The sequence below is a fragment of the Nerophis ophidion genome, linkage group LG29 (genome assembly GCF_033978795.1).
Source record: "Nerophis ophidion isolate RoL-2023_Sa linkage group LG29, RoL_Noph_v1.0, whole genome shotgun sequence".
In the NCBI taxonomy this organism is placed as follows: Eukaryota; Metazoa; Chordata; class Actinopteri; order Syngnathiformes; family Syngnathidae; genus Nerophis; species Nerophis ophidion.
This window is the reverse complement of record NC_084639.1, coordinates 7440752-7466525: the sequence shown is the minus strand read 5'-3', so window position 1 is coordinate 7466525 and position 25774 is coordinate 7440752. Positions and strand designations below refer to the sequence as shown.

The 25774-nt window shown below is 38.2% G+C and overlaps 1 protein-coding gene across 4 annotated transcripts in view; it reads left to right on the top strand.

Annotated features, from left to right (window-relative positions):
* Nucleotides 1-25774, top strand: part of diaph2 (diaphanous-related formin 2) — a 1158885-nt gene that overhangs the window by 458257 nt on the left and 674854 nt on the right. For all 4 annotated transcript variants that reach the window (XM_061891998.1, XM_061891999.1, XM_061891997.1 and 1 more), the window contains 2 exons: nucleotides 1081-1440; nucleotides 23521-23635. In XM_061891998.1, the coding sequence (XP_061747982.1) occupies nucleotides 1081-1440; nucleotides 23521-23635 (475 nt within the window). The remainder of the gene's footprint in view (nucleotides 1-1080; nucleotides 1441-23520; nucleotides 23636-25774) is intronic.

Here is a 25774-nt window from a genome sequence, read left to right as displayed (position 1 = left end):
TGGACCGCTCGCCTGTATCGGTTGGGGACATCTCTACGCTGCTGATCCGCTTGAGATGGTTTCCTGTGGACGGGACTCTCACTGCTGTGTTGGAGCCACTATGGATTGAACTTTCACAGTATCATGTTAGACCCGCTCGACATCCATTGCTTTCGGTCCCCTAGAGGGGGGGGGTTGCCCACATCTGAGGTCCTCTCCAAGGTTTCTCATAGTCAGCATTGTCACTGGCGTCCCACTGAATGTGAATTCTCCCTGCCCACTGGGTGTGAGTTTTCCTTGCCCTTTTGTGGGTTCTTCCGAGGATGTTGTAGTCGTAATGATTTGTGCAGTCCTTTGAGACATTTGTGATTTGGGGCTATATAAATAAACATTGATTGATGATTGATTGATTGACAACCTTTTATCGGAGTAGTATGTATGAATCCAAACCGGCCGGGTGGGCTGTGAAAAAACAACCACCTCTCTTAATTTAGCGGTTAATTTCCGTCCGAAAGAGGAAACGGGCTTTAGAGATATGTTGGATTGACAGACACGTAATCGTCTAAATCTGGATAAGTGCCCGCCAGCTAATGTACAATCAGCCCATGTCATTATGTAATAAATCATCAACAACATCTTTGAATGAATATGAATAGGAATCCAATCAACATCAGCGGCACATGCAATCAAGTGACTTTTGTTAAAGCGCATAATGGGGAATTCTGGGGGGAGGGGGGGGGGCACACGTCTAATAAGCCGAGGAGCCATGTTTGGGTGTCCATAATTGCCTTATTTGCATATATGTTTTGTTGTATTGACATTTGGAGCTGGTGCGTGTGCTAAAAAAAAAAAAAGTGACAGTGTTGCGTCTTCTTCCGGTCTCAGGTGCTGTGTTGAGGTCCGGTAATTGTGTATTTTGAGGCGGCACTGGCGGGGCTACAGAGGTTTTTTGTTGTTGTTTTTGAGCAAACAAGGCTTTTAAGTTCTTAAATCTTGTTGGCAACGCAATCAAGCTTGGAGGAAGCGAAGAGAAACATCGCTTGGCATCCTGATTAAAAAGGGAAGGAAAGAAACAAAACATCTGTCGTTCTGTATTTGCAGATTGCAGCCGGTCCAGCTGTGCCCGGAGCGCCCCCTGTACCATCGCAACCCGGAGGTGCTCCCGCGCCGCCGCCGCCGCCGCCTCCCCCGGGTGGTTGTCCGCCGCCGCCACCACCCCCGCCGCCCCCGGGCCATGCTGGCGCTCCACCGCCTCCTCCGCCGCCGCCTCCACCGGGCGGGGGACCTCCCCCTCCGCCGCCGCCACCCGGGTGCGGGCCCCCGCCTCCTCCGCCTTTCTTCGGAGGCCCGGGCGCGCCTCCGCCGCCCCCGTCTTTACCCGTCCTCAAACTACCGTACGGGCTGGAGCCTAAGAAGGTGTACAAGCCGGAGACGGTGATGAAGAGGGTCAACTGGAGCAAGGTACGCCCACAAAACACTGAACACAAAAACTTGAAGTTAAAGTACCAATGATTGTCACACACACACTATGTGTGGTGAAATGTGTCCTCTGCATTTGACCCATCCCCTTTGATCACCCCCTGGGAAGTGAGGGGAGCAGTGGGCAGCAGCGGTGCCACGCCCGGGAATCATTTTTGCTGATATTACCAGGGAAAAAAAACTCACAATATGACCACCCTAAAGTCGTACAATTTTTATATGGCGAGGCAATCAACTTGTTGCATGGTTGCGTTAGAACAGGGATATCAAACCGGTGAGATGACGGTGCTAAGTGTAACATTGAGCTGCATTTTTTTAAGTTAAAGGCCTACAGAAATGAGATTTTCTTATTTAAACGGGAATAGCAGGTCCATTCTATGTGTCATACTTGATCATTTCGTTATATATTGCCATATTTTCGCTGAAAGGATTTAGTAGAGAACATCCACGATAAAGTTCGCAACTTTAGGTCGCTAGTAAAAAAGCCTTGCCTGTACCGGAAGTAGCCGACGATGTGCGTGTGACGTCACGAGTTGTAGGTCTCCTCATATCTGAACATTGTTTACAATCATGGCCACCAGCATCAAGAGCGATTCGGACCGAGAAAGCGACGATTTCCCCATTAATTTGAAGGAGGATGAAAGATTCGTGGATGAGGAAATTTAAAGTGAAGGACTAGAAAGAAAAAAAAAAAGGGCGATTGCAGTGTGAGCAATTCAGATGTTATTAGACACATTTACTAGGATAATTCTGGAAAATCCTTTATCTGCTTAGTGTGTTGCTAGTGTTTTAGTGAGATTTAATAGTACCTGAAAGTCGGAGGGGTGTGGCCACGGGTGTCTCCGAGGGACGGATGCTCCGCTGATGTCTCCGGTAAGAGCCGACTTAATATCACAGTTTTCCCATCCAAAAACTTGCTGGTTGACGTAGAAAAACATGTTTGCTTGACCGCTCTGTGTTAAAGCTTCAAAAGAAACACCGGCTGTGTTTCGGTTGCTAAAGGCAGCTGCAATCCACCGATTCCCACCAACAGCATTGTTCTTTATAGTCTGGCAAAAGTGGCAAAAAGACTGAGGAAGTTGAGAACGGTTACTTGGAACATCCCACAGATGAACAGGCTAATTGGGAACAGGTGGGTGCCATGATTGGGTATAAAAGCAGCTTCCTTGAAATGCTCAGTCATTCACAAACAAGGATGGCGCGAGGGTCACCACTTTGTCAACAAATGCGTGAGCAAACAGTTTAAGAACATTTCTCAACCAGCTATTGCAAAGAATTTAAGGAGTATCATCAAAAGGTTCAGAGAATCTGGAAAAGTCACTGCATGTAAGCGATGATATTACGGACCTTCGATATCTCAGAGGGTACTGCATCAAAAACCGACATTAGTGTGTAAAGGGTATCACCACATGGGTTTATAAACACTTCTGATTACCACTGTCAGTAACTACAGTTTGTCACTACATTTGTAAGTGCAAGTTAAACCTCTACTTTGCAAAGAAAAATTCATTTATCAACAACACCCGGAAACACTGCCGGCTTCACTGGGCCCGAGCTCATCTAAGATGGACTGATGCAAAGAGGGAAAGTGTTCTGTGGTCTGACGAGTCCACATTTCACTTTTTTGGGGGAAACTGTGGACTTTGTGTTCACAGTTCCGTACAATATACAGTATTTGAAGCCGGGGAAGCTAAACATCATTTTGTGAGGGTTTTTACATGATTAAAGTTAAATTGTGAGTTAACCTTTCTGAGAAACTGTATTTTCTAAACCGATGTAAACAATGTCCACTGCAGAGGACACAACTTCTCATAAAGTAAAGGCAGAAAGACAAAGTGAGCCTTGTTTAACACTCAATTGCGTTTATCCGGTGATTCTTGTTTTATAGGACAATTATGTGACTCCGTCCGCGGTTATGTGAACACGAAAGTTTATGGTCAAATTAAAAAGTTGCAACCGTGGTGACATCCCAAACTTCTAGAATGCATGCTCTTTTTTTTCCACTCATTCGCTCCTCACCTGTTTTACCGTCTCAAGCTCTGAGATTTGCGAGCAATGGCCCATCAATCATGTTTTTTTTTATTACTATATTTTATGTATTTATTTTTTTATTTTTGTTTCAATCAATCCAACTAAATAATACACATAATAATACAATTCCAATTCCAAAACCAAAATATCCCAGTTGGATTGATTAATACAAAATTAAAAATATAAAATAAAACACAGTGGCTTACACTTGCATTTTTATTTGTATTTTTATTTTGTATTAATCAAGTCAACAAAATAATAAACTGATACCATAATAATACAATTCCAAATCCAAAACCGATATAGCCCATAATATCAATCAACAGAGCAATTGAGAAGACACACAAACACGACACAAAATAATCCAAAGGTAGTCAAACAAAAATGAATAATATCAACAACAGTGTCAATATTAATAATAATTCCAACATAGCAGTGATGATAAACCCCTCATTTACATTATCATCACAGCCATTTATACAAAAATAAAATAAATCCATTAAAAAAAATAACTATAGTGTTAGTGGCTTACACTTGCATTTTTTATTTGTATTTTTATTTTTATGTGGTATTGTTCATTTCAACAAAATAATACACAACAATACCATAGTTATACAATTCCAATTCCAAAACCAGTATATCCCAGAATAGCAATAAACAGAGCAATTGAGAGGATACACAAACATGACACAAAACAATCCAAAAGTAATCCAACAAAAATGAATAATATCAACAGTGCCAATATTAATAAGAATTCCAACATAAAAGTGATTTTAAACCCCTCATTTACATATGAAAATAAAATAAATCCATGAAAAATAATACCAATAGTGTCACAGTGGCTTACACTTGCATTTTTTATTATTTATTTTTTATCAATCAATCCAACAAAATAATACACTAATATCATGATACAATTCCAATTCCAAAACCGAAATACCCAACAATAGCAATCAACAGAGCAATTGAGAAGACACACAAACATGACACAAAACAATCCAAAAGTAGTCAAACAAAAATGAATAATATCAACAACAGTGTCAATATTAATAAGAATTCCTACATAGCAGTGATTATAAACCCCTCATTTACTTTATCGGCACAGCCATTTATAAATCATAAAATTAAATTATTTAAAAAATGAACAATATTGTCACAGTGGCTTACACTTGCATTTTAAGTATTTTTTTTATTTTGTATTAATCAACATAATAATACGCAATAATACCATAATAATACAATTCCAAAACCAAAATAGCCCTATAATAGTAATCAACAGAGCTATTGAGAAGACATACAAACATGACACAAAACAATCCAAAAGTATTCAAACAAAAATGAATTATTTCAACAAAAGTGCCAATATTAATAATAATTCCAATATAGAAGTGATTATAAACCCCTCATTTACGTTATCTTCACAGCCATTTATAAATCATAAAATTAAATTATTAAAAAAATTAACAATAGTGTCAAAGTGGCTTACACTTGCATTTTTTATTTATTTTTTTTATTTATGTGGTATTGTTCATTCCAACAAAATAATACACAACAATACCATAATTATACAATTCCAATTCCAAAACCAGTATAGCCCAGAATAGCAATCAACAGAGCAATTGAGAGGATACACAAACATGACACAAAACAATCCACAAGTAGTCAAACAAAAATGAATAATATCAACAACAGTGTCAATATTAATAAGAATTCCAACATAGAAGTGATTATAAACCCCTCATTTACATTATCATCACAGCCATTTATACAAAAATAAAATACATCCATAAAAAAACCAACAATAGTGTTAGTGGCTTGCACTTGCATTTTTTTTTTTTTTTTTTTTTATGTGGTATTGTTCATTCCAACAAAATAATACACAACACTACCATAATTATACAATTCCAATTCCAAAACCAGTACATCCCAGAATAGCAATAAACAGAGCAATTGAGAGGATACACAAACATGACACAAAACAATCCACAATCCACAAGTAGTCAAACAAAAATGAATAATATCAACAACAGTGTCAATATTAATAAGAATTCCAACATAGAAGTGATTATAAACCCCTCATTTTACATTATCATCACAGCCGTTTATACAAAAATAAAATAAATCCATTAAAAAAAATACCAATAGTGTCACAGTGGCTTACACTTGCATTTTTTTATAATTTTATTATTATGTATTAATGAATCCAACAACATTATACACAATAATACCATTATAATACAATTCCAATTCCAAAACCAAAATACCCTAAAATAACAATCAACAGAGCTATTGAGAAGGTACACAAACATGACACAAAACAATCCAAAAGTAGTCAAACAAAAATGAAAAAATATCAACAGTCAGTATTAATAATAATTCCAATATAGCAGTGATTATAAACCCCACATTTACATTATCATCACAGGCATGTATAAATCATAAAATTAAATTATTAAAACAAATAACAATAGTGTGACAGTGGCTTACACTTTCATTTTTTCAAATATATTTTTTATTTTGTATTAATCAACAAAATAATACGCAATAATACCATAATAATACAATTCCAAAACCAAATAGGCCTATAATAGCAATCAACAGAGCAATTAAGACACACAAACATGACACAAAACAATCCAAAAGTAGTCAAACAAAAATGAATAATATCAACAACAGTGTCAATTTTAATAAGAATTCCATCACAGCAGGGATTAGAAATCCCTCATTTACTTTATCTTTACACCCATGTATACAAAAATAAAATAAATCCATTAAAAACAATTAACAATAGTGTCACAGTGGCTTACACTTGCATTTTTTATTTTTTTATTTTTTATTTTGTATTAATCAATCCAACACAATTATACACAATAATACCATTATAATACAATTCCAATTCCAAAACCAAAATACCCTAAAATAGCAATCAACAGAGCTATTTAGAAGACACACAAACATGACACAAAACAATCCAAAAGTAGTCAAACAAAAATGAATTATTTCAACAAAAGTGCCAATATTAATAATAATTCTAACATAGCAGTGATTATAAACCCCACATTTACATTATCATCACAGCCATTTATAAATCATAACATTAAATTATTCAAAAAATTAACAATCGTATCACAGTGGCTTACACTTGCATTTTTTGTACATTTTTATTATTTTGTATTAATCAACAAAATAATACGCAATAATACCATAATAATACAATTCCAAAACCAAATAGGCCTATAATAGCAATCAACAGAGCAATTAAGACACACAAACATGACACAAAACAATCCAAAAGTAGTCAAACAAAAATTAATAATATCAACAACAGTGTCAATATTATTAAGAATTCCAACATAGTGATTAGAAACCCCACATTTACATTATCATCACAGCCAATTGTACAAAAATAAAATAAAACTATTAAAAAAATGAACAATTGTGTCAAACTTGCATCACACCTCAAACTTGACAACACATTGTGTCCAATATTTTTCAACAAAGATAAAAAGTGATATTTTAACAGTTAAAACAAATTTAAATAATGGATCCCATATTCCAATATATGACTCATTATCTAAACTAAATGCAGTTTTTTCTACTGATATCATCTATACCTCTATCGTATATTTTCATAATGGTGAGAAAACCATAATCGGAATGAAAATTCAATGAAATGTCCAGCATTAACAGTTAGTATCATACTTGCCAACCCTCCCAAATTTCAGTCCCTCTCCCGAAAATCTCCCGGGGCAACCATTCCCCCGAATTTCTCCCGATTTCCACCCGGACAACAATATCAGGGACATGCCTTAAAGGCACTCTACAACCTGTCATCATGTCCGCTTTCCCTCCATACAAACAGCGTGCCGGCCCGGTCACATAATATATGCGGCTTTTACACACACATTAGTGAATGCAGGTCACACTTGTCACGATTTGGACTGTGGGATAGTTTGTTTTTCCGACGCAAAGGGAAATTGGCACGAGCGAGACGTGAATGTAAGTACATTTTTATTTTATACACTAATAAACTACAAAAAGGCAAAAAAAAATGGCGCGCACAATGGCGGAGAACAAACTTGACCACTGAAAACAAAAGACTAGCACAAAGGCATGACTAAGGACAAAAGAACAAAATACACTAATTGTGGCATAAAACAAACCAAAAACTTAAGTGGCATGGACAGAATAATAAACAGCATGGCATGGCATGAAGGCAGTTGAGGAATATGAAAAGTCGCCAGGCTGACCCCCTGGCAAATACAGGTTTAAATAATGAACATGATCATTACAAACAGGTGTGAGAACTGAGGACAGGGGCATGAACATTGAGTTGGCATGGTAACAAAGAAAACAAGGAAGTGCAGGAACAGGAACTGAGTGTCCAAAAAATAAAACCAAACATAACAAAAACAAAACCTGGTCCCATGGGCGTGACAACACTGAGGGTGGCCGTATTAACAACTTGAACATTGTTACAAACATGCGCCACATTGTGAAGCCACACCAAAGAAGAATGACAAACACATTTCGGGAGAACATCCGCACCGTAACACAACAGAACAAATACCCAGAACACCTTGCAGCACTAACTCTTCCGGGACGCTACCACCTCAATCTCCCGAATTCGGAGGTCTCAAGGTTGGCATGTATGGTTAGTATGGTTTTCATAGCGGGGACACCTTGACCCTGGAACAGATTAATTCCATGTTCAGGATGTTTTCACATGTCAACATAAAGAATGAGCAAATAACTCTTTAGGTTTCCAATCTACGGAATTCTTCAAAACTGATGAGGCTTTCTTGAAGTCATTTTACTCCAGGGGTCACCAACCTTTTTGAAACCAAGAGCTACTTATTGGGGACTGATTAATGCGAAGGGCTACCAGTTTGATACACACTTAAATAAATTGCCAGAAATAGCCAATTTGCTCAATTTACCTTTAATAAATAAGTCTATATTTATATATTAAAAAAATGGGTATTTCTGTCTGTCATTCCGTCGTACATTTTTTTTCCTTTTACGTAAGGTTTTTTCTAGAGAATAAATGATGAAAAAAAACACTTAATTGAACAGTTTAAAAGAGGAGAAAATAGGAAAAAAAATTAAAATTAAATTTTGAAACATAGTTTATCTAAAATTTCTACTCTTTAAAAATGAAGAAAAAAACTAGCTAATTTGAATCTTTTTGAAATAAATAAAAACATTAATATATGGAACATCATTAGTAATTTTTCCTGATTAAGATTAATTTTTGAATTTTGATGACATGTTTTAAATAGGTTAAAATCTAATCTGCACTTTGTTAGAATATATAACAAATTGGACCAAGCTATATATATTTCTTCTAGATTTTCCAGAACAAAAATTTTAAAAGAAATTCAAAAGACTTTGAAATAAGATTTAAATTTGATTCTACAGATTTTCTAGATTTGCCAGAATATTTTTTTTTTATTTTAGTCGTAATACCTTTGAAGAAATATTTCACAAATATTCTTCGTCGAAAAAACAGAAGCTAAAATAAAGAATTAAATTAAAATTTATTTATTATTCTTTACAATAAAAAATAAATAAATACTTGAACATTGATTTTAACTGTCAGGAAAGAAGAGGAAGGAATTGAAAAGGTAAAAAGGTATATGTTTTAAAAAATCCTAAAATCATTTTTAAGGTTGTATTTTTTCTCTAAAATTGTCTTTCTGAAAGTTATAAGAAGCAAAGTCAAAAAATATATTTATTTCAACAAGTGAAGACCAAGTCTTTAAAATATTTTCTTGGATTTTCAAATTCTATTTGAGTTTTGTCTCTCTTAGAATAAAAAAATGTCGAGTAAAGCGAGACCAGCTTGCCAGGAAATAAAAAAAAAAAAAAAAAAAAATTGAGGCAGCTCACTGGTAAGTGCTGCTATTTGAGCTATTTTTAGAACAGGCCAGCGGGCGACTCATCTGGTCCTTACGGGCACTGCGTTGGTGACCCCTGTTTTACTCAATAACATGTATTTAGAGGACTTATCATCAAGTCAACACTCGGCATGCAAACATTCACATATGCCAAAAGTAAACAATCTCCTCGATGCCCTTAAGAGTTGCACATATTTAGCATAACTGAGTTATGTTAGTCTCCCATCTTATTTGAATAATCATTTCACACAGCTCTTCTTTTTTTTTTTTACTGACGATGAAATAGCTTTTGCTGCAGTTTTGTAAGCATCACATTTTTTTTTTGTGTGACTTCACTTGTTTGACCTTGGATTTCCAATAGAGAAATAATTAAACCTCATTTGACATTTTCTCGCCGTTATTAGCAGGATTTGAATGGACGCCCGTTCGTAGCCGCTTCTCCTTTATCTCCCTCTCCGTTCCGTACGTTACACTTTCCGCGATACATTATTCCTTTTTTTTCCCGGAGTAGGTTATACACTTCTGTGACCTTTTTAAAACCGCGTGTATGCAAATGCATGTTGCTTCATTATACAGAAACAGGGTGGTGATTTGAGCTGTCAAACACTGGAAAAAAAAAGAGTATATTTTGCATTTGTTCGTTTCATACGGCGGTGTCCAAACTTTTTGACGAGGGGGCCGCCGGGGGGGGCCGAAAGCAGACTGTTTCTGCATGCGTGCGTGTTTATATGTATGTGTATATGTATATATACATGTGTGTCTACATATTATATCAATATAATGGATGTGTAATATAATGCAGGGGTGTCCAAACTTTTTCCACAGAGGGCCACACACGGAAAAATTTTAGCATGCGGGAGCCATTTAAATATTTTTAATTTTCAAACCATAACAAAACATATGGATTTTTTTTGAATCCCTAGGGCGTAGAGCAGGGGTGTCAAACTCAAATACAGAGCGGGCCAAAATTTAAAACTGAACAAAGCCACGGGCCAAGGTGGAACAAATTAACCTTTTAATAGGGACCCAAACAAGTTTTGCATTGAATATCGAACAAGCAAGGCTTATATAACTTTATAGTGACACGTAAAATTGAGTTTTAAATATTTCATAATAATTTAAAAATATCAATGGCATATCAAATAAAATTCAAATACAATTTGAATGCCTCTTTTCTATTTGCAGCCCTCTGAGGTAAATATCAAAATAAACTTTTTCCACCGGCTAATAATACATTTGTATATTGTAGTGTCCCGGAAGAGTTAGTGCTGCAAGGGGTTCTGGGTATTTGTTCTGTTGTGTTTATGTTGTGTTACAGTGCGGATGTTCTCCCGAAATGTGTTTGTTATTCTTGTTTGGTGTGGGTTCAAAGTGTGGTGCATTTTGGAACAGTGTTAAAGTTGTTTATACGACCACCCTCAGTGAAGTGAAGTGAAGTGAGTTATATTTATATAGCGCTTTTCTCTAGTGACTCAAAGCGCTTTACATAGTAAAAACCCAATATCTAAGTTACATTTAAACCAGTGCGGGTGGCACTGGGAGCAGGTGAGTAAAGTCTCTTGCCCAAGGACACAACGGCAGTGACTAGGATGGCCGAAGTGGGGATCGGACCTGGAACCCTCAAGTTGCTGGCACGGGCACTTTACCAACCGAGCTATAACGCCCCAATAATCCCCTCAATTCCCCCAAAACGGAATAACTGGCTGGAATATAAAGACAATATAACATACATCAATACATTTTGATGCGTATACAAAAGTGCATTATATTTATCTGTACAGTAATCCATATATTTATATTTGCACCTCATTGCTCTTTTATCCTGCACTACAATGAGCTAATGCAACAAAATGTTGTTCTTTATCTGTACTTTAAAGTTCAAATTTGAATGACAATAAAAGGAAGTCTAAGTTCTAAGTCTGAAGTCTAGAAGTGGCTGGTTGCATCAGCTCTGCCTTTTTTAATGTCTTTATTTCCTTTGTGTTCTTTGATGTTTATTTCTAACATATATCATTATGTGTGCAATAGATAATGAGTGTGAATGTTGTCTGTCTATCTGTGTTGGCCCTGCGATGAGGTGGCGACTTGTCCAGGGTGTACACCGCCTTCCGCCCGATTGCAGCTGAGATAGGCGCCAGCGATCCCAAAAGTGACAAGCAGTGTGACCTGTATGGCTGTTGAACAAGTATGCCTTGCGTTCACTTGTGTGCGTGTGTGTGTAAAAGCCACATATATTATGTGACTGGGTTGGCACACTATTTCTATGTAGGAAAAGCGGACGTGACAAAAGGTTTTAGAGGACGCTAAAGGCAGTGCCGTTAAGGCACGCCCCCAATATTGTCGTCTGGGTGGAAATCGGGAGAAATTCGGGAGAATGGTTGCCCTGGGAGATTTTCGGGAGGGGCACTGAAATTTGGGAGTACCGGAAAATCGGGAGGGTTGGCAAGTATGAGTATTAGCAGTGAATGTGGTGTTACCGTATAATACCGGCGGGCCAGCTCTAATGTTAATTTCATATTGCCTCAAGGGCCAAATGAAATTACACGGCGGGCCAAATTTGGCCCGCGGGCCAGAGTTTGACACCCATGCTCTACACCATGGGTGTCAAACTCTGACCCGCGGGCCAATTTTTTATTTTCATTTGGCCCTTGAGGCAATATCAAATTAACATTAGAGCTGGCCCGCCGGTATTATACAGCGGCGGTGTCACTGTAACACCGCATTCACCGCTAATACTCATACTTGCCAACCCCAACCCCCGCGGTTTTCCAACGAGACTCCAAAATTTCAGTGCCCCTCACGAAAATCACAGGGGGCAACCATTCTCCCAAATTTCTCCCGATTCCCACGTGGACAACAATATTGGGGGCCTGCCTTAAAGGTCACGTCCGCTTTTCTTACGTAGAAACAGCGTGCCGGCCTCGTCACATGATATATGTGGCTTTTACACACACACACGCTAATGCAAGGCATACTTGGTCAACAGCCATACAGGTCACACTGAGGGTGGCCGTATAAACAACTTTAAGACTGTTACAAATATGCGCCACACTGCGAACCAACACTAAACGAGAATGACAAGCACATTTCGGGAGAACATCTGCACTGTAACACAACATAAACACAACAGAACAAATACACAGAACCCCTTGCGGCATTACCTCTTCCTGGACGCTACAATATACAAATGTATTATTAGCCTGTGGGAAAAGTTTATTTTGACATTTACCTGAGAAGGCTGCAAATAGAAAAGAGGCATTAAATTTCTATTTAAATTGGATTTGATATGCCATTGCTATTTTTAAATTATTAGTATTATTTGAAACTCGATTTTGCATGTCACTTTAGAGTTATATAAGTCTCGCTTGTTCAATATTCAATGCAAAACTTGTTCGGGTCCCTGTTAAAAGGTTAAATTGTTCAACCTTGGCCCGCGGCTTTGTTCAGTTTAAAATTTTGGCCCACTCTGTATCTGAGTTTGACACCCCTGGCGTAGAGGGTCTCAGTCACTAAAATGTTAAAAATAAGTCAAATTATTATTTTTTTATTTATTTATTTAATGCTTACAGTAAATCTGTATATCAACTTGAGGTCGCTATAAAATAAAACAAATAAGGTTTTATGCATTTTCGGTCAAAGATAACTTTGTTTTTTTATAGTAAAACTGAAATATGCAGTATTTTGATGAATAGATAGATAGATAGATAGATAGATAGATAGTACTTTATTGATTCCTTCAGGAAAGTTCCTTTATTTAGCAATTAAAGCCCTCAAAGAGCAATAATGCAGGACACCATTGATGTTAATTATTTAATATTTTTGAGTAATCACAGTGAAAAGTTAAATATCCATCCATCATCTTCCGCTTATCCGAGGTCGGGTCGCGGGGGCAACAGCCTAAGCAGGGAAACCCAGACTTCCCTCTCCCCAGCCACTTCGTCTAGCTCTTCCCGGGGGATCCCGAGGCGTTCCCAGGCCAGCCGGGAGACATAGTCTTCCCAACGTGTCCTGGGTCTTCCCCGTGGCCTCCTACCGGTTGGACGTGCCCTAAACACCTCCCTCGGGAGGCGTTCGGGTGGCCTCCTGACCAGATGCCCGAACCACCTCATCTGGCTCCTCTCGATGTGGAGGAGCAGCGGCTTTACTTTGAGTTCCTCCCGGATGGCAGAGCTTCTCACCCTATCTCTAAGGGAGAGCCCCGCCACACGGCGGAGGAAACTCATTTCGGCCGCTTGTACCCGTGATCTTATCCTTTCGGTCATGACCCAAAGCTCATGACCATAGGTGAGGATGGGAACGTAGATCGACCGGTAAATTGAGAGCTTTGCCTTCCGGCTCAGCTCCTTCTTCACCACAACGGATCGGTACAACGTCCGCATTATTGAAGACGCCGCACCGATCCGCCTGTCGATCTCACGATCCACTCTTCCCCCACTCGTGAACAAGACTCCTAGGTACTTGAACTCCTCCACTTGGGGCAGGGTCTCCTCCCCAACCCGGAGATGGCACTCCACCCTTTTCCGGGCGAGAACCATGGACTCGGACTTGGAGGTGCTGATTCTCATTCCGGTCGCTTCACACTCGGCTGCGAACCGATCCAGCGAGAGCTGAAGATCCCGGTCAGATGAAGCCATCGGGACCACATCATCTGCAAAAAGCAGAGACCTAATCCTGCGGTCACCAAACCGGAACCCCTCAACGCCTTGGCTGCGCCTAGAAATTCTGTCCATAAAAGTTATGAACAGAATGGGTGACAAAGGACAGCCTTGGCGGAGTCCAACCCTCACTGGAAATGTGTTCGACTTACTGCCGAAAAGTTAAATAAAATCCTACTAAATATATTTGTGATCTGAAAGGTTCCCCACTCATAAAGTGATGCGTTTTTATTCGTTTTTAACACTTAAATTTCAAGATCCACTTCCGATATATCTGTCGATTTTAAGTTTGAACTATTATTTTGTATGTTTTATGCTCTTTTGTCAAAACGTTGATGTTGTTATAGGGCAACCACATTTTAATTTTTAAGTAATAATTCATTATAACAGATTTGTTTGTCTTGTTTTTTTTTGATTAATGGAAAAAAAAGAAAATAAAGACAAAAGGAAAAATAAAACTGCTTGCATGGCAGCTTTTTGTCAACATTGCCACATTTTCCTCATTAGATTTCACCTCATTCCACTTTTTTTAAATTTTTGCAATACTATAAATTTTGCAATTTTTGCAGAATGTGTTGCGGGCCGGCAAACGATTACCTTCGGGCCGCACTTTGGACACCTCTGATATAATGTATATATAATGGATGGTTGAGTTTATTTGGAACATGCACGCCTAAAACATGATCGGCATTTCCAGTTTCTCTGTTCAACAAGTTCGAAAAGGAGTAGGAAGAAGCAGGGCTTATTTAATCCTACCCCTTTTCTTCTACACAGCAGTTGCTAAAACTTTTGTTCACTTCCTGTTCTCAATTTGTTCACAATATACTCCATAAGTAATAACATTAAAAAAAATACATAATTAGTGAAGTAAGTTATATTTCATATGGTGAGATGAGTAAGAATTTCTACAAAATTAATGGATGGATTAAATACATTCAGAATTTTTATTATGTTTCTTCTTCTTTGTAAAATTCTTTAAATTTGAAGAGTTTCTGGAAGTGGATTATATTAGTAAATTGTTTGATTTCTGTGCTTAATCCATTCCATAAATTAATTCCACATACAGATGTACGTGCGTACAAATGTTATAAATAAATGTTTTCTCTAAGATTATATGTATCCTCTTCTATTGAAGACGTGTATATTCTTTTATTGCAGGTTATAGTTTGCTTTGTGTATAATTTTAGCTGTTTGCAAATCCACTATGTCGTGAAAGTTCAGTATTTTTGTATGTTCTCTATATCCAACAATATTGATCTTTTTTGTTACAAGGTTAATGAATGAAGTGTACTTTTGTAGTTATTTCTGCACAATAACTCAGATTTGGTAACACTAGCGAGCAGTAAATAATATGGAGTGATTTTAGGTCTCGAACATGTTTTGCTTTATTCATTATTGACGTTTTTCTTGCTACTTTAGGTTGTATAATTTTTTACATGAGATTTCCAGTTCATTCTATCATCATTATACCTGGTTTCATTTACTTATTCTATTTATATTCCGTCTATTTGTATTGGTGTTTGACTTTCCATATAATTAATACAATAAGATTTTGAATGGGGAAAGTTCGACCCCGACCTTGTTTACTTCCGTGACGACCTCTTTAAAATTTTGTATTAAATCAGAAATATCAAGCAGCTAAAATATGCCAAACATGGGTAAGTGTGAAGGCAGTGTTTTACCTGTTTCCCACCATGCACTTTGTTTATGGTGTTTAAACGTTTTTCATAATATCCACAATGTTCAGTGAGCAGGTTGTGTTGTGTGCCCATGTGTGTTGACTTTCATGTTGGTTGCATTTTTATTTCCCTAGTCATATTTTGTGGCATGACTAGGGAAGGTTGTTTGGATTTGTGTCATATATGTAAATGATGTGCCGTTTTGAAAGCACCCCGTGATTCTTTTTTGAAAATGACATGAAGAGAAAGTCAAAGACAAATAGACAGAATATGAATTAAAAGAGTAAATGAAACCACATTTCTAGGTATAATGATTGATGAGAAATTGAACTGGAAATCTCATATAAAAAATACACAACATAAATTAACAAGAAACACGTCAATAATGAATAAAGCAAAACATGTTATTGACCAAAAATCACTTCATATTCTCTACTGCTCGCTAGTGTTACCATATCTGATTTATTGTGTAGGAATATGGGGAAATAATTACAAAAGTACATGTCATTCATTTACGGTGTTACAAAAAAGATCAGTTAAAATAATGAATGATGTTGGATATACAGAACATCCAAACCTTTAATTATTGAATCAAAATTCTGAAATTCCACAACATAGTAAATTTTTAAACAGTTAAAATTATACACAAATCAAACTATAACCTGCTACTCAAGCGTATACAATTATTCCAACTTAGTGTTTACAAATTACTAATAAGAAGAAGCATGATAAAAATTCTGAATTTATTTCATTCGGCCATTTATTCATTCTCAAAATAATCACTGAAAATGAATGTGACCTTAATGTTAGTTGCATTTTTTTTTTTTTTCGACATGACTAGGGAAGGTTGTTTGGATTGTGTCGTATAAGTAAACACTGTGCCTTTTTGAAATCACTCCGCAATTTTTTTTTTTTTAAATATGACATCTCGAGGGCCGTATTAAAGAGGCTGACAGGCCTTAGTTTGGAAACCCCTAATTTATTTTATTCTTGTCATTTTTCATTACAGTACAGCTTTACAGTTTTTATAGACACTGTTCAGTTAAAACTATCGTGTCCAGGTACTTTTTTCCCGCCGCCACAGTGTGATGCGAATAAAAAAAGAACCCGAGGACGGACAATCTATTGTTTTGTAATCAATCAGAAATATCAAGCAGCTAAAATGTGCCAAACACGGGTAAGTGTGGAGTTATTGTTTTACTTGTTTTCCCATCATGCACTTTGATTTGGTGTTTTAATAATATCCACAATGTTCAGTGAACAGGTTGTGTTGTGTGCCCATGTGTGTGTTGACCTTCATGTTGGTTACATTTTTTTTTTTTTTTTGCGACATGACTAGAGAAGGTTGTTTGATTGTCGTACAAGTACTGTATTTTCCGCACTATAAGGCGCACCAGATTATAAGGCGCACCTACAATTAATGGCCTATTTTAATATTTTGTTCATATGTAAGGCGCACCGCATAATAAGGCGCATAGAATAGATGCTACAGTAGAGGCTGAGGTTACGTTATGCATCCATTAGATGGAGCTGCGCTAAAGGGAATGTCAACAAAACAGTCACATAGGTCAGTCAAACTTTATTAATAGATTACAAACCAGCGTTCTGACAACTCCGAATAAACAGCTGTTTTATTATTTACTCCGATTCAATAAACACGTAAAAAACTATCTATTGTTATGGTAAATCAAACGTTAGTGCGATCACTATATAGTAACACTCGAAATAGTGCCCATGTGTATTGACCTTCATGTTGGTCATATATATATATATATATATATATATATACTTTTTTTTTTTTGCGACATGACTAGGGAAGGTTGTTTGATTGTGTCGTATAAGTAAATGCTGTGCAATTTTCAAATCAATACACAATTTTTGGGGGAAAATATGACATTTCGAGGGTTGAATTAAAGAGGCTGACAGGCCTTAGTTTGGAAACCCCTAATTTATTTTACTCTTGTGTCGTCTTTCGTTACAGTACAGCTTTACAGTTTTTATAGACACTGTTCAGTTAGAACAATAATGTCCTGGTACTTTTTCCCCGCTGCCGCAGTGTGATGCGAATAAAAAAAAAAACCTGAGGATGGACAATCTATTGTTTGAAAGTGCACGAGTGCCAGAGGCAAATGTGAATTAGTGGTACAAAGTTATTTCCATTTACTACCGCCTCTTATATGGTCCTGCAAGACCGCAAATCAGATGTCATCACTATAAAAAAAAAAAAAAATATGATAGCAATTACCGGACCGTAGTTTCATATTGCGGGATACGTACTTACTGTAGATGCTGCAGTTAAAGTGACGTTAGTTTAATAGGAGATGGTGCACATTTGTCTGCATTTGCACGTCTGCTTGGTAATGGCAGTGCCTTTTGAGTTAGAGGTAATTGATTGGTGGGATGAAAAAAAAAAAAAAATCACAGCCAAGCCCTGGGAGAGAAAATGAAAGTAGCAATTACATTTTTGGATTGAAGAAGAAATGCATTCAGTACGACTGATGTCATGTATGTAATCCGTGTGACCGAATGTGGTGTGTAGCAATCAAGGATGCAAATGACAAAAAAACATGTTCATTTACGGCATGTTTTTATGTCTTTTTGTTACACGTCAGATCAAAATCGGGGCCACGATGATCAGAAAACGTTAAATGGTGCAGAATATCATACTAATACTTGGTCAATTGACAGACTATGTCGTCTAATTTGCATAATTGCCGATCATGCAATTTCTGAAAAGGGCTAAATATCCACATCAAGATAAATCATTAGTTTTCAGAAAGATTTCCTTTATATTGATAAACTAATTTGTATTAGAAATGGCAACCGCAGAGGATTTTATCGTGCATGTGCATCTACGAGCCAGTCTGCCCCACAGTGGCCTTGTGGTTAGAGTGTCTGCCCTGAGACTGGAAGGGAGTGAGTTCAAACCCCCCGGCCGAGTCATACCAAAGACTATAAAAAATGGGACCTGTTGCCTCCCTGCTTGGCACTTGGCATCAAGGGTTGGAATTGGGGGGGTTAAATCACCAAATAATTCCCGAGCACGGCCACCGCTGCTGCTCACTGCTCCCCTCACCCCCCAGAGGGTGGAACAAGGAGATGGGTCAAAGGTAGAGCGTGATTTCACCATACCTAGCGTGTGTGTGTGACTATCAGTGGTACTTTAACTTTAAGACTATAATCATCTACTTTTTTTCCCTACACTTTAAACACTGTGGCTTATAAACCGGTGCAGCAAATGTATGGATTATTTTTGTTTCCATTGACAACCAAATTTTCTACAATAACAAAATAACTATAGCGCCATCTTTTGGACGAGTTGGCTCACTGCAGGTGCTACAGTGTCCTTCCATTTCTGGCTAATTTCACAATGTATTAATCTGCGGTTTATAGTCTGGTCCGACTAATATACGGAACAATATTTTTCTTCTAAAATGTAGTGGGTATGGCTTACATCTTGGTGCCCTCTAAAGTCCAGAAAATACAGTATGTAGATTTTAGGTAGGTCTTTATTGTCATTGCACAAGTACAACCAAACATTGTTTTCTGAACAAACACGTTCAAGATTAGACAAACAAACAGTGTACAGGGTTACAGAACAGGAACGCTGATGGGTCGCCACAAGGTGCCCCGTAAAAGATGACAAAAAGGTAAAGGTCTGGGGAAGAAAGAGTGAAAAATTACATTCTAGACAGGCTGGACGGTGAAAAAACCTCTAACAAAGCACACATGCATATTTCAACATACATCTCGAGATATGTGGGAACAGAGGGGGGTGAGTGGGGTCCAAGGTGGCAGGCTGCAGCTCTTCAGGCGCTGCCCAGCCGTCCATCTCCCCTAAGGGATTTGCGTCGAGGGCGTTGAATGGGGGTGTGGGGTATGTGTGTGTGGCGTATATTTTTGTGGATGCATGTGTGTGTGTGTAAGCCTGCCGGGTCTCTTTGTTCCGCAGCCTTTGTGTCATGCAGTCACTAGTCAGTCCAAACTCAACAACAACAGGTGTGTGTCCATGAGAGACAAGAAAGGAGTTTGTCCTGTCTTCGCCGCACTGTCCTTCTGGAGAGTCTCGAAGACAGGGAAACAATCCAAGTTAGAATGTTTTGTATGCGAGTGAAAATAAAATTTGCTTTTCACTCTAAATTGTCTATGACTGGTCCTCAAAATTCATCCTTTGGGGCAGACAGTCTGATGTTATCCAAATCACAAGTGTCCACAGTTCTTCCCGCATCCTCCAATCATTTGTGGCAGCTTTTGGGGTACTTTGAAGACTGCCAGCAACTTCCAATTTGTCGACACACCAGAGCAACGCTTACTCTAATCAGCAGATGTCCGCATGTCATAATTCCGAATAGGTGGATATATTCGAGTCCTCAACTGGACCCCGACTTAAACAAGTTGAAAAACGTATACAACACTGCAAAAAGTCAGTGTTCAAAAACACGAAAAAAAATACAAAAATTAGGGGTATTTTATTTGAACTAAGCAAAATTATCCGCCAATAGAACAAGAAAATTCAGCTTGTCAAGACTTTCCAAAACAAGTAAATTTAACGAACCCCAGTGAACCCAAAAGTATCTTAAAATAAGTATATTCTCACTAATTACAAGTGCACTTTTCTTGGTAGAAAAAAAATAGACCTTTTTGGTCAATATTATTAAAACATTCTTAAATTAAGTAAATGCTAGTGCCATTATCTAGACATCATGATATGTGCTCGGCATCATGATTTTTTTTCATGCTTGAAGTAAGAATTATTACTTTAAAAAAGTAGTTGTACACTTGTGAGGTTGATGACACAGCTTTGCAACAGTTGATATTCTAGTTTCCAGTTTTACTCAATATAGGTCATCAAATCTCAGCTACAAGCTGTCATATCTTACTGAGATCATTTAGGACCAAAACCCTTAAAACAAGTAAGTGTTTTGGCCAAAGGGGGCGCATTTACAATTCTCACACACATTTGTTATTTCATATGTTGAGCAGAGAATTATCTTATCAGACAAAAAATAAGCAAATATCACCCTTATTTCAGATATTTAATCTTACTTAGATTTCAGTTTTTGTGGACCACCCTAATTTTAATAGATTTCACCACCAGGGGTGCACATTAAATATTCTGAATCTACGGATCCGGCACTCCACTGTCCAAAATCCAGGCCGCAGAAAGTCCTAAATCTCAAACACTCAAAAATAAAATCTGCTTAGTGAGAAGAATTATCTTATCAGACAGAAAATAAGCAAATATCGCCCTTATTTTAGATATTTAATCTTACTTAGCTTTCAGTTTTTGTAGTGCAGACAGAGATGATTTTTGTTATTTGGGTCCAAAATGGCTCTTTCGACGTTCCGGGTTGCCTACCCCTGCCTTAGTGGAAAAGCGGCAAATTAGTGAAAGCGACAGAAACGTTGCCATGGAGATGTTTTTTTTTTTACGTGCCTGGCTGGAGTCGCCCCGCGACACCTGTCCGTCAGTAATAACAGTATCACCCTCATTTGCGATATTTAATCTTTCTTAGATTTCAGTTTTTGCAGTGCATTTAGTGTTCAATTGTACGGAATATGTGCTGTACTGTGCAATCTACTAATACAAGCTTCAATCAATCAATCAAGGGTCGCCGGGTACGTTGCACTCCTTCTACCCCCAAGAGTCTGTCGTGTGTTCAGCAACAAAAACTCCGTCACGACAAACCGGTTCCCCCAAACCCAAGATCTTGTCAATTTCGTCAAGGCCAGTTAAATAGTTCCAATTTTTTGTATTTGGAAAGCAGTGCAAAAAGAGGCAACAAGATAAAGACTCAAGCAAGAGAGATAAGGGAGAGGAAAGGGGAGCGTCCGCTCTTGATGAGTGAAGTGAATTATATTTATATAGCGCATTTTCTCTAGTGTCTCAAAGCGCTTTACAAAGTAAAACCCAATATCTAATTTTTACCTTTAAAGCAGTGTGGGTGGCACTGGGAGCAGGTGGGTAAAGTGTCTTGCCCAAGGACACAGCAGCAGTGAGTAGGATGGCGGAAGTGGGGATCAAACCTGCAACCCTCAAGTTGCTGGCACGGCCGCTCTACCAGCCGAGCTATGCCGCCAAGAGGGCCAGAGAGAAAGATTAAGCTAAGATTGAACTAAAAAAATCTTAGTTCACATCATCCATCCCTAATTTTACCTCTGTTGGTACCTCTGTTTTTTATTTTTATTTTAGATTTCTATTTATTTTTTAAAATGGTTTTTAATCATATTCACTTTTTTTTTTATTTTTATATTGGATTTTTTTTTATTCAGTCATTGGTGGACCTAAGGATATTTGAATATTGTTTTTAATATTGTGCAGCGCTTACGTTTTTTAAAGGCTTACTGAAACCCACTACTACCGACCACACAGTCTGATAGTTTTTATATCAATGATGAAATATTAACATTGCAACACATGCCAATACGGCCTTTTTAGTTTACTAAATTTGCAATTTTAAATTTCTCGCGGAAGTATCATGCTAAAACGTAGCGGTATGATGACGCGTGCGCGTGACGTCACACATTGTAGAGGACATTTTGTTCCAGCACCGTTCACAGCTATAAGTCGTCTCTTTTCATCGCATAATTCAACACAGTATTCTGGACATCTGTGTTGCTGAATCTTTTGCAATTTGTTCAATGAAAAATGGAGACGTCAAAGAAGAAAGCTGTAGGTGGACAGCAGTGTATTGCGGCCGCTTTTAGCTACACAAACGGTGTTTTATTGTTTACATTCCCGAAAGATGACGGTGAAGCTTTACTATGGAACAGAGCGGTCAAGCGAACATGGTTCCCGACCACATGTCAACCGGCAGGTTTCGGTCAGAAAATGGTGGTATTAAGTCGACTCTTACCGTAGTTATGAGCGGAGAGCTTGCGTCGTGCCTCGCCTCCTGCAGCTGCGGACTCTGTTGCCGCCCCCGAACGTCGGATAATTCCACCGTGGAGGAGGGGGAAAAAAAATAATCTCAGCCCGGCCGCCTTCGCTTCGTCGAGAAATGTGACTTCCCTCAGAGACACTGGCGGTCACCACAACCGTGGCCCCACCCTTCCGACTTTCAGGTTGTACAGGTACGGCTATATAATCGCACTAAAACACTAGTAACACGATAAGCAGATAAGGGATTTTCCAGAATTATCCTAGTAAATTTGTCTAATAACAACTGAATCGCTCTGCCGTCTAGTTTTTTTTTCTTTCTAGTCCTTCACTCTCACTTTCCTCATCCACAAATCTTTCATCCTCGCTCAAATTAATGGGGAATTTGTTGCTTTCTCGGTCCGAATCGCTCTTGCTGCTGGTGGCCATGATTATAAACAATGTGAGGATGTGAGGACCCCTTCAATCCGTGACGTCACGCGCACATCGTCTGCTACTTCCAGTACAGGCAAGGCTTTTTTATTAGCGACGAAAAGTTGCAAACTTTATCGTGGATGTTCTCTACTAAATCCTTCCAGCAAAAATATGGCAATATCGCGAAATGATCAAGTATGACACATAGAATGGACCTGCTATCCCTGTTTAAATAAGAAAATCTCATTTCAGTAGGCCTTTAAATGTGCTACACAAATAAAGCGGATTGGACTTAGCAGCCTTCAATAAACCAAATGTGAATGCAATAAGTCCTACTTGCAAATTCAGGGTTTATGCACCCCTGCTTACAAGTTTTCCTTCGCCTCGTTTCTTTGTTTCCCACATCTGTACCAAGGACACATGCCGTACGTACTGTACTCTTTGAGCGAATGGGACTTTTTTGACTGGCGCTCTCTATAACGGGGCTGCTCGTGTCGTTTCAGATCGTGCCCCAGGAAATGGCGGAGAATTGCATCTGGATCAAAGTGAAGGAGGAGAAGTTTGAGAACCCCGACCTTTTTGCGCAGCTCTCCCACTACTTCTCCTCGCAGAGCAAAGGTAAGGGAAGGACGGCGTAGTTGCGTGTTGCTTATGAAATACTTCATTCCTGCTTTGTTTACCTTGTATTCACTAAAAAAAAGATTAGTGTTCAAAGTGCGGGGGCCTGTTATTTTCATGGCTCACAACTTAGTCCTCAAATTGAATTAAGCAAAATATTTTTAAAGGTTCAGAGGGCCAGAATAAGAAAAAAAAACTGTACTTTTTGCAAGGGCATATATCACAAAGATGTTTTCGGTGGATGTTGTTGACAGGGAGATAAGGCAGCACTGAATGTAAGATAAGCCCGATTTTGAAAAACAATTTAAAGACAAAAAAACCTGTATGTATCTCAAAACCCTGAATTTAATACAAGCTGTTATTTTCTGACATTTTTGAAGGAAGTACACCGACTTAGAGGTCAATAAGGTAGATAGATCATAATGGTATGGTTCATTTCTAACATGCTTAACTCATATGCTGTTTAAAGGGGACCTTTGATGAATTGAATCCACATACACTTCCTTGTGTATGTAGATTAATATATATATATATATATATATATATATATATATATATATATATATATATATATATATATATGTATACCTTAATTCCTTGAATTGCCACCGGGGCGCTAATTAATTCAAAACCTCTTCTCACTCCTGCGCTTACCAAAGGCATGCGGTAAAAGTAAGCATGAGCTAATTATTTTAAAACCTCTTCTCACTCCGGCACTTACCAAAGGCATGCTGTAAAAAATTGAGTGTGATGTATGGGGCGGCATAGCTCGGTTGGTAAAGCGGCCGTGCCAGCGACTTGAGGGTTGCAGGTTCGATTCCCGCTTCTGCCATCCTAGTCACTGCCGTTGTGTCCTTGGGCAAGACACTTTACCCACCTGCTCCCAGTGCCACCCACACTGGTTTAAATGTAACTTAGATATTGGGTTTCACTATGTAAAGCGCTTCGAGTCACTCGAGAAAAGCGCTATATAAATATAATTCACTTCACATGTAAGGATACTATCATGAAAAGCACATTTAATAAAACAAAACGTTATTATGGTCTTACCTTTTATGTAAGGCATGTGTCAAATACATACATACATTTGTGGAGACTATTAGGCTCGTGCCTTTCTATTTACCCTTTGCGCGCTTCCTAGTCGGGAAGTGACTGGTATGCTCTTGCTCTATCTACTCTTTGGGAACTCGGTGCTCTGTCCCTCGTCACGTGACGAGGGACAGAGCACCGAGTTCGCAATAAAACATTACTGCTTACTGTTCTTTTTAGCATACCGGTATTCAATAGCTTGGACCTTAAATCCTACTGAGTAGCTCTTAATCTTCTTCCCTTTATGCGATTTCAAATTAGCGGTATTGAAATCAGCCTCCTCAGTTTTGAAAATGATGACGGGGGAAGTGTCACCCGTGTCATCACGAGTTTGACCCGGCGGTAATACTAAGCATGCGCTAATTATTTTGGGAAGCGAGTTTGACCCGGCACTAATTCAAGGCAGGCGCATACTATATGCCCTGCGGCAATTCAAGGAAATACGGTGTATATATATATATATATATATATATATATATATATATATATATATATATATATATATATATACATACATACATACATACATACATACATACATACATACATACATACATACATACAAATATATATATATATATACATATACATATATACACAAAACACACACACATATATGTATTTGAGAGATGTTGCGGAGTCGGTGCTTTTAAAAGGCGGAGCCTGTTGCATAGTGACGTGTGATGTCATCAAGGGTTTCCACGCCAGCTTTTTTTAATCTTTTCACCGGATTGTTTTACCGCTGGTTGAATGTGCTTCGATGGCGGTCATCTCTTCTTGTCAACAAACGGGGTATTGTTTGGATGGCAAGTTTGTCATTTAATCATTGATTTTATTTCAAGTTTTTGTATATTATCCCCATTGTGTACGTACTGTACGCTGTCTGCTGTCACGGTGTGATGGTGCGTCTTCCTATTTGATATCAAGTTAATTTCAGTGCGGTGCTGCTTGTTTATTCCCGAGTAAAAATACATTTCCTTCATTGAACTTGCTGTTAAATTGGGGGTCAAGTCACCAAAAAATGATTCTTGGGCGCGGCCACCGCTGCTG